This window comes from Ruditapes philippinarum, unplaced genomic scaffold (genome assembly GCF_026571515.1).
Source record: "Ruditapes philippinarum isolate M1 unplaced genomic scaffold, ASM2657151v2 ctg5151_1_1_1_1, whole genome shotgun sequence".
Lineage (NCBI taxonomy): Eukaryota > Metazoa > Mollusca > Bivalvia > Venerida > Veneridae > Ruditapes > Ruditapes philippinarum.
This window is the reverse complement of record NW_026864561.1, coordinates 49,382-59,709: the sequence shown is the minus strand read 5'-3', so window position 1 is coordinate 59,709 and position 10,328 is coordinate 49,382. Positions and strand designations below refer to the sequence as shown.

Sequence of the window (10,328 nt, the reverse complement as noted above, 5' to 3'; positions counted from 1 at the left end):
ATGATTATATACATATATAAAATTTCACTTAATTAAGCGTGGTAACAACCTAAATTACAGCACGGATTTATATTATATTGTAATATAAATCCGTGATTACAGCATACAGGATCTTCAAAATCTCGCTCTGCAAATAGATCTAATTTACATTGAAACAATAATTTAAACCTTTCTAAATATATATATATATAAGAGACTAAAATGTGCTCATCTATTGCAACATTAAAACATTTACACGGCCCACAATGAAATGTCATTTAAAATCTATCGAATTTCATATAGATCTAGGCCTAATGATGAAATAATTAGATATCAATTTTGATTCCGTTGTTGTACAGAATAATGCACGGTTTGAGTTTGAATACGCATGGATATAATCACGAAGGCCGATAGGCCTGGTGAAAAATTACAAAATGTTTTGCATTATTGGTTTTTAAAAACAATATTTTTTACAAACAAAATTACAATGTATTGATTCATTGCATCCAGGATTGAGTAGAAATTTAGCTTATGCATTATTATATTACAATGTACAAAAAAAGTGAATATCTATTCTTTTCAAGCACGCTAAATTCTATAGAGAATTTAGTCTTACTTTTTAAGTAGAGCGTAAAAGTATTTTTTTGACGTCTTTGGTTACATGACTCATATGACGTGTTAGCATGGCTTTTTATGCCGTGCATATATCATTTAATAATGCCCTCGACTGTTTTGTTTACATATTAAGTTTATTATTAAAGGTGTAACCGCTTATTGTGCTCGATACCCTTATGGACCGTAAAAATGTGAAGGTCGAAATGTCTTGGGTCCGAAATGACTTGAAATCGGAGCTGGGTACCAATGAATACTCTTCTCAAAGGAGAATATATAAGGGCATCAACTTTGAAAACAAATTACTGGAGATGGATCATTTACCCGATTCTGGAAATCCATGGGCTAATCAAGATAAATCTCTAACGGCCTTAAAGAAAGCTCTTCTTCTCGGTGAAAAGACTGGCCATATTGCAAATGTTAGATTAAAATTTTACTTCTTTTGACATTATTTTCTTGACAAATTCAAGAACTGACTTGCTTGAAGTCCAAAAAATTCCACAGACACTTCCCAGCAAACACCTGACGTTGTTTCAACGTTGGATCTAAGTTGGATTTATGTCACGACGTCAAAATCCTAAATACAACGTTGAAACAACGTTGTATTTGCGACGTCGTATCAACGTGTTGGAATAACGTTGATACAACGTCGGATTTGAGTGTAATCCAACATAGTAGTCTTGATTGTGTTACTTCCCTTTGTTCTGATTTATAAACCCGATAGGTGGCTCTAATTTCAGGTCAATATATTAATTATTCGAATTTTGTTATTCATTTTTTTTACATCCATTGTATTTTTTTTTAAAAAATGTTGTTTTACTAGACCATAAAAAGGAACAATATTAGTATTTCAATTAAATAAATTAAAAAAAAATAATGGAAACTTGATGAATTTCAAAACGACGTCAGGTGTTTGCTGGGCTTCAACTAACTGAAGTTTACTGCCAGGTCCATCGACACAGAAGATATAATTCTTCATGATGATGGTCAATTTTAAACTTCAATGTCAATATAAATCTGCACACCTACCGTCAAAATCACCACATATTTTATTCCATTTGCAATATTTTCACATAATCCTTCTTCTTCTTCTTCCAATATACTGGCCACCTTCAACTAACTGAAGTTTACTGCCAGGTCCATCGACACAGAAGATATAATTCTTCATGATGATGGTCAATTTTAAACTTCAATGTCAATATAAACAACGCAACAGGCAAAATAAACATCAAGATTATCGCCGTTTTACTCCATTTACCAAATCTTTCGACAGATTCAAACATGGCTCCCCAACTTTGCCGTATGCAAATGCGCTGTGCTTTGAAGATGAGAACCAGTCAGTCAAGGCGGAGCCATTCAGTAATCTGTTGGTTTCCATAATTCAAAGCAGGGCGTATTTGTATACGGCAAAGCTGGGGAGCCTCGTTTGAATCTGTCGAAAGGTTTTGTAAATGTTGTAAAACGGCGATAATAAATCTTGATGTGTCTTAAAAAGACCCATAGCAAATAGTAAATACAAGTAGTAGTTTGACTTACACACAAAATACTACATGTAATTCATTATAATTATACTTATTGCCAAAAAGCAACAGATGAAAAAGATGGTTCTGATAATTGGCCATTCAGTAACTTTTTGGATACTTAAAAATGCACCAAAAAGTTTTGGAGAAATAAAAAAAACATTTCTTTAAGACATTATGGACCTTAAACAATACACGGAAATATTGAATTAAATGTCTTGTTATTTTCTTTGACAGAGGAGCGAGTATGAAGATGAAAGGTTAGATGAAGAAGCTCATGGTCAGCTCCCTTCAATCAAACTTATACAAGTGTTAAAAAAGATGAGCAAGGCAAAATCAGAGCTTAACAAGGTTAGATTTGGGTTTCAAACTTTTTGGGTGGCCACCTGATTTGTATAATTTCTTTGTTGTCCATTGCTTAGGAAATGGATATCAATTCTAAGTGCATTGTTGTAGAATAATGCAGGGTGTGGAGTTCAAAGCATAGAAATATAATCATGAAGGCCTATAGGCCTGAGTGATTTAAATTACAAAGCATCTGAACGAAATTAGAATGCACATTAGAAATAGGGATGCCTTAAAATTATCTTTTTTATTGCTCTAACAGATGGGGGATAAAACTGCATGCAGTGCTTTTTTTACTCTCATTGCAAATAAGACATTTTGGTCTAAAACTGTTAACTTCAAAGCATTCAAGATATTCTGTTTTTCAGTTACTACTAGACTTTTTAGTGTTTTAATCCTTACCATGCTATAAATCATAAATAGACTTCATGTTCATTTTTTTAGTGAGGACAAAACCATTCATCATTTTGAGAAAAAAATTCAAAATAAGAACATGAACTGACTGAATAGAGAATATTGTACACCAAGATCAGTTTATACAGATGTGCTGGCTGATCTTGGTCTGCACTGGCTGATTTTGGTATGCTGTGACTGTTCTTGGTCTGCACTGATTGATCTTGGTCTGTACTGATTGATCTTGGTTTACAGTGGCTGATCTTGGTTTGCATAGGCTGATCTTGGTTGGTACTGACTGATTGTGGTATGCACTGACTGATATTTGTTTGCACTGGTTGATCTTGGTCTGTACTGACTGATCTTGGTCTGTACTGATTGATCTTGGTCTGCACTGATTGATCTTGGTCTGTACTGATTGATCTTGGTCTTTACTGATTGATCTTGGTCTGCACTGACTGATCTTGGCCTGCACTGACTGATCTTGGTCTGCATAGATAAATCTTGGTCTGCACTCTGTACTGACTGATCTTGGTCTGCACTGATTGATCTTGGTCTGCTCTGATTGATCTTGGTCTTCACTAATTGAACTTGGTCTGTACTGATTGATTTTGGTCTGTACTGATGAATCTTGGTCTGCACTGACTGATCTTGGTCTGCACTGATTGATCTTGGTCTACAGTGGTTGATCTTGGTTTGCACTGATTGATCTTGGTCTGTACTGGCTGATCTTGGCCTGCACTGATTGATCTTGGCCTGCACTGACTGATCTATGTCTGCACTGATTGATCTTGGTCTGTACTGATTGATTTTGGTCGGTACTGATTGATTTTGGTCTGTACTGATGAATTTGGTCTGCACTGATGAATCTTGGTCTGTACTGATTGATTTTGGTCTGTACTGATTGATTTTGGTCTGTACTGACTGATCTTGTTCTGCACTGATTGATCTTGGTTTGTACTGATTGATCTTGGTTTACAGTGGCTGATCTTGGTCTGTACTGGCTGATCTTGGTCTGCTCTGACAGATCTTGGTTTGCACAGGCTAATCTTTGTTGGTACTGTCTGATCTTGGTATGCACTGACTGATCTTTGTTTGCACTGGTTGATCTTGGTCTGAACTGACTGATCTTGGTCTACAGTGTCTGATCTTTGTCTGTACTGATTGATTTTGGTCTGTACTGATGAATCTTGGTCTGTACTGATTGATTTTGGTCTGTACTGATTGATTTTGGTCTGTACTGACTGATCTTGTTCTGCACTGATTGATCTTGGTCTGTACTGATTGATTTTGGTCTGTACTGACTGATCTTGTTCTGCACTGATTGATCTTGGTCTGTACTGATTGATCTTGGTTTACAGTGGCTGATCTTGGTTTGCACTGGCTGATCTTGGTCTGTACTGATGAATCTTGGTCTGCACTGACTGATCTTGGTCTGCACTGACAGATCTTGGTCTGTACTGACAGATCTTGGTTTGCACAGGCTGATCTTTGTCTACAGTGGCTGATCTTGGTTTGCACTGGTTGATCTTGGTCTGTACTGGCTGATCTTGGTCTGCTCTGACAGATCTTGGTTTGCACAGGCTGATCTTTGTTGGTACTGTCTGATCTTGGTATGCACTGACTGATCTTTGTTTGCACTGTTTGGTCTGCACTGACTGATCTTGGTCTACAGTGTCTGATCTTGGTATGCACTGACTGATCTTGGTCTGCACTGACTGATCACTGATCTTGGTCTGCACTGATTGATTTTGGTCTATTCTGATGAATCTTGGTCTGCACGGATTGATCTTCATTCTTGGTCTACAGTGGTTGATCTTGGTTTGCACTGGTTAATCTTGGTCTTGACTGACTGATCTTGGTCTACACTGGTTGATCTTGGTTTGCACTGGCTTATCTTGGTCTGTACTGACTGATCTTGGTCTGCGCTGGTTGATCTTGGTCTACAGTGGCTTATCTTGGTCTGTACTGACTGATCTTGGTCTGCACTGACTGATCACTGATCTTGGTCTGCACTGATTGATTTTGGTCTGTACTGATGAATCTTGGTCTGCACTGATTGATCTTCATTCTTGGTCTACAGTGGTTGATCTTGGTTTGCACTGGTTAATCTTGGTCTTGACTGACTGATCTTGGTCTACGCTGGTTGATCTTGGTTTCAACTGGCTTATCTTGGTCTGTACTGACTGATCTTGGTCTGCACTGGTTGATCTTGGTCTGCATTGGTCTTTTGCTGACAGATGGCTATGGTTATTGTTAAAACTGATAATGTAATAAATTAAGCGTGTATTTTTTTTCCCAGATAAATTTGGAAATTCAGTGTAGAATGCAAGATAAAGAAACTAGAGATATAACTCATCTGGACATTCTTGGTATGTTAAGTTATTTAATATTTATTTATATATACTAAGTAATATGTATTGGTTTTCTCAATAAATGTTATGCAGCTTTTATTTCCTTTATAGCAGTTGCTATAAAGACAACATTCAAGAATGAAGTAAAATAACAAACAAAATTATCTAAATATCTAGTTGGTATTTTTAGGCATTCTTTATTACCTTTTCCTTCAAGTGGGTACTTTACAGTTAATTTTGTAACTGTTTCCTTCAAGTTGGTACTTTTAGGCTTACTTTATAACTGTTCCCTTTAAACAGAGATGTTGTGATATTGAGGCTTGTCCCTGTAAGTGTTGTAAAAAAAAATGCATAGAACGAAACATAGTCTAATTATTTATTTACACAATTTAATGCCTTAAGTTTTGATATTAATTCAATTTAAATGTCATGTACCTTTAATGATATTTCTTATGTTATTTTGATACCAGTTCCTGCACTTCTTATTTTTACATTTCGGCCGTTTCTTCCTCTCATATTTTTGGTCATCACTTCCCCCAGATACGGTGTATGTATGCACTGTAATATGTCACTGTGATCACTAAAAGCTGTGGAGACCAGCGTGACTGGTTGGGTTTTTGTGACAATATCTTTAAAGTGACATTTTGTCACATTTTAGAGGGCTTGTGTAAGAAATCAAAATCTCTGGCACAGAAATCAAAATAAAATGTCATATGCAGATTATTTGATCAATGAGTTAAGTACATTTCGGCCGCTGTTTCATATTCACAAAAAGAAAAAGCTTTTACATATTTTTACCAGATTTTAGCTTTGTGTACCAATGTGAGTGTCAATATGGTCAGTATAAAACCATACATTTTCAGTATATTTTTTTTTCAGAGAAAAGAATAGGAAAAATAAAGAGTTTAAATAGTCATATAGAATCTGTGATAGAGAGTAAAGATCAGCTGATACAGCGTCTTCAGCAGCCATTCCAGGGAGATTACCTGAAGCTGGAGGCACAATATCATAAGTAATGTGATTATAATTTCTCTGTGAAATTATCAACATTTATTACATGCTATGGAGTTGAAAGTGAAATTATATTTGATAATTTACACTGTAGCCAGACTATATTTGAATGTGGATGAAAATAATATTTCATAAATGAATGGAATTCTCAACAGGAATAAATTCCGTTGTATATAAATTTTGCTTCTTTAAAAGAAATTTTACAGAACTAAATTTCAAAATTGGTATCCTCTATATAATTTCACAGTCCACTGAAAAGCATGCTTTAAAGAGAAAGTAATTATGCCCCCCAAAATTTTTGGGAGACATTGTTTTTGCCTTTGCCGTCTGTCCATCCATACAAACCCAGAGGTACGTGAGTGACATGGAGAACAATGGGTTAATTCTTTTTGATCTTATTCATTCTGTTTTTACATGTGTGGCTTTTTTAAGCCATGTGTGACTAAATATGGCAAAAAGATCAAAGGAAAAGTCACATAAGTACCATTTCATAAGTATGTCTGTCCGTCTGTTCAGCACTTTGGAATAGGGCAAGAGGGCCATCTAACTGTAAACAGAACAAAATGGAACAATATAGTTCATTCCATAACAATAGAATAAGAGGCCATTGGCGCTCTATTAAATAAAAGAAAATAACTATAGAAATAGCCCCTTGTTCCAATTCGGCCGGCTGTCCATCTGTCCGCATTAAGCTTGTCCAGCTTACTCAGGTCACATTACTGGTGGGATTTCAATCAACCTTTACAGGAGTGATCAGTACCATCCCTAGTTGTGCACATCACAGGCACGTTTCGCTTCACTGAACAAAATGGTCACCAGAGCTATAAATAGAAAAATCTTGTCCTATCTGACACCAAAGCTAAAAATAATATTTCTCATGAGTGATCATTACCATCCCTAGTTGTACGTATCGCCAGCATTTTCCGCATACACAGTTTTGGGAAACATGTTTTTGAGATAAAAGCCCTTCTAGATTAGACTTGAAATGAGATATTTTTGATTGATTTTTAAAACCATTTTGCTGCCTACAACACCTGTACTTGTCTAGCTGTGCCATCTAGTACAGTTATTCTCATTGATGGGATTTTAAAATAAATAATTATTTTTATATTTTAAATCATTGATTTGCTTTAGAATTTTTATTATAATTTTTGGTTTGAGGTTAGAAAATTTTTTTTGTACCTAATATAATATAAAAGTTTTATATATTTTATATGTGTATAAAGTTATAAAATAACATCTATCTTGTATGTATTTCCTGTAGTTCTTAGAGAAATGTCCTTGTCAAATAAACTGTGGTTATACAATGACAGTTCTTGTGGCAAAGGGATTAAATCAGAAAAAGTTAGTTCACATTTATTATTCAAATACAGAAAGAGATCTATTTAATGAAATGTTTTTTTTCTATTTATAGATTTGCTTGTGAAGTTTTTCCGCAGATAACTCCTCTACTAGCAGACCTCACTACCAACTTGGAGAATATTGTCTGGGCAAAATCACTTTCACTGAAAGATGGAAGACTGGTATGTATACAGCATAGACTTGTCTAATTTTTTTAAAAGGACATTTATTGAAAATCTGATTTAAAAATGTGTAAAGCTTTATCTCTGCTGCCTTCAAGTTACCATTAGTTTAGTTTGAATTTTGAAAAAATAGAGTTGTAAAATGCCTGTATGAAAGAAATATGTTGGTATATTTATGTGTCTTTATAGGTCTTTATGAGCAAATGGTGCATGTTTAAAATAATCTAATTGCATAACAGTTGAAACACTACCTAAAATAGCAGAAGAATATTTTATGCTGTTTACATACAGAATTCATGTGTGTTGAATAATCAATTAATAGATCCCTACTCTGACCTTTCATTTGAATAACAAAAGATTTAAGTATACTCTTTAGTTAACAAACATGTTGTGGTGAAATTCCATATTGTAACCACTAATCTGATAATAGACCTGGACAAGTCAGAGATATATGCTATAGAGAAACATTCTATGTTGCAACTTTTACTAGAATCAACCAGAGAATTATGGAAACAACATAAACATTTTTATATCATGTGGAAATATTTCTTTAGATAAACTTAATACCCTTTAAACCTTTTCTTTTTTTTTTAAATCCGGTCAGGAAATGACTTTTTGTCAGTTTTGTAATGACTTCTCAGCTACAGCTACTTTTGATGAATGTACATGTAATTTCAAAAATTCAGTCTAAAAATTAATTCTTATAAGAGCCCTGCCACAACAGGTAGTGTGAATTAGCAATCTAAGTAGTAAAAATAAATTACTACTGATTGTATATTTATTTGCTTTTAACATATCAATTTCAGGATGCTATGATATCAGAGTTATGTAGTACCCTCAGTGCCATGCAGACCAGCTTTCAGTCTTATTGCCAAATACAACAAAGTATGGGACAGTTACATAATCTTCAGACAGGACACATATAGATACTTAGTGAATCAAAACTTTAATTGAACTATTTATGAACTTAAAATTGTCATCAATTCAAGTATCAGAACAGTGAGCCTTACAATGAAATTTCTTTTCATCATAATGAGGGATGTGTGTTAACAGTTATATTTGGATAATGACAGAGTATGCAGGCTTCACTTTGATGATAGAGAGTTATTATTGTTAATAAAGAGGTATAGTTTGTATAAAAATTGTGTACTTTGTTGATATGGATTAGAACTAAGCTTCAAAGAGGCTTCTATTGGCCATTGGTTTATGTTACAGACCTAAAACAATTTGACCTTAATACACTGAGCTTAAATCTCGCCAGGGATTTTGGATTCTTTCATGTGAAGAAGCTATCCAGCTATCTTTTGGAAAGCCAATGGTTCTACTCATGTACCCACTTGTGCCTGAAATAATACCCAGAAGGACACCTTTGGTCTTTTTCCACCTAGAAAGCTTGAAAGTCACAATATGACTTAAAGTGTATAAAGCTGCAAAAATTATTATTTGCATTTTAAAAGCGAATACTTCCAAAATGCTTGTATGAAATAAACATGGTAGATAATTGCCTTTACCTCATATATACATGAAACAACGCACTTTTGACCCTCCCCCCCCCCCCCCCCCTCCTTTAGGCCTCAAATAGTGAAAAATGTCCTATTTGGGCCCCAAACACATGTTTTCTTTTGAGAAATGTTGCTTAAAAAAGTGAGCACTTTTTCAGTGCCGCCCCCATCCAAAAGTACATCAGGGGGTTGCCAGAAGGGGAATGTGCCCCCTTCTGCTGGGGGGGGGGGGTTTGAAGGGGGGTGGGCAATAGTCCCCCTCATCGCCAAGAAAGTTTTGGACTTGAGAGGCTAAAAATGACCCCAGGTCGATCATAAGGTAAAGTGTAACCAACACTGAAAAGCCTTTGACTCTATCTCAATTCCTTGAGAAGTTGCAGCACTTTAAAATAAATTTTGATGGAAAAAATCATAGCAAAATAGTGATTTTTGGCAATTTTGAGACGTCCCCTCATTGCCATGGTAACAGGAAATTTAAGACTGAGCATGTGGATACAAAGGCAATGGTCCAGTCAACATTTGTGCCAAGTTTGATTAGTATAGATTTTTTTTTTTATAGTTTCAAAATCATAGCAGTTTGAACTTGTAACAGGAGGCTTTTCAATGAAAACGGCCATTTTTCACAATATGCTCATGAGGGAAAGGGTTAAAAGCGAATGATGCATGCACAAAACCATTAGAATAAGATGGATAAAACCCTACTTAAAATAGCAAATAATATTTTATGTTCCGGAACATTTTATTCAGAATTCTATTTTTATTTTGTTTAATACAATGTGTGTTAAATAACAGAGACATTCTATGTTACAACTTTTTCGGGAATCAACCATATAATAATGGGACCAATATTATTTTACTGTTGATAAATTTTATAAGAATATTTCATAAGATATAGATTTATACCCTTTTATAATGTGAATAAATAATAAAAACCACGAAAAATTGAATTAAGATGCTTCAACATATTTGAGCCGTGTCACGACAAAACCAACATAATGCGTTTGCAACCAGCATGGATCCAGACCAGCCTGCGCATCCGCGCAGTCTGATCAGGATCCATGCTGTTCGCTATCAGTTTCTTTACTTGCT

The 10,328-nt window shown here is 34.9% G+C and overlaps 1 protein-coding gene across 1 annotated transcript; it reads left to right on the top strand.

Moving 5' to 3' along the window:
- The first annotated feature begins 782 nt into the window (after nt 1-782).
- LOC132726090 (uncharacterized) lies at nt 783-8,663 on the top strand. The gene is made up of 6 exons (XM_060711358.1): nt 783-1,010; nt 2,349-2,462; nt 5,152-5,221; nt 6,083-6,215; nt 7,629-7,737; nt 8,544-8,663. The coding sequence occupies exons 1-6, from the start codon at nt 798-800 to the stop codon at nt 8,661-8,663; spliced, it is 759 nt and encodes a 252-aa protein (XP_060567341.1). The 5' UTR covers nt 783-797.
- The last annotated feature ends 1,665 nt before the right edge of the window (nt 8,664-10,328 follow it).

What these genes read in the sequence shown, in the direction of transcription:
- LOC132726090 (XM_060711358.1), top strand. Translation starts at nt 798, where the DNA reads ATGTCTTGGGTCCGAAATGACTTGAAATCGGAGCTGGGTACCAATGAA. An exon ending in CAAAATCAGAGCTTAACAAG is followed by an intron (nt 2,463 to 5,151) that starts GTTAGATTTGGG and finishes TTTTTTTCCCAG; the next exon opens with ATAAATTTGGAAATTCAGTG. An exon ending in CACTGAAAGATGGAAGACTG is followed by an intron (nt 7,738 to 8,543) that starts GTATGTATACAG and finishes TATCAATTTCAG; the next exon opens with GATGCTATGATATCAGAGTT.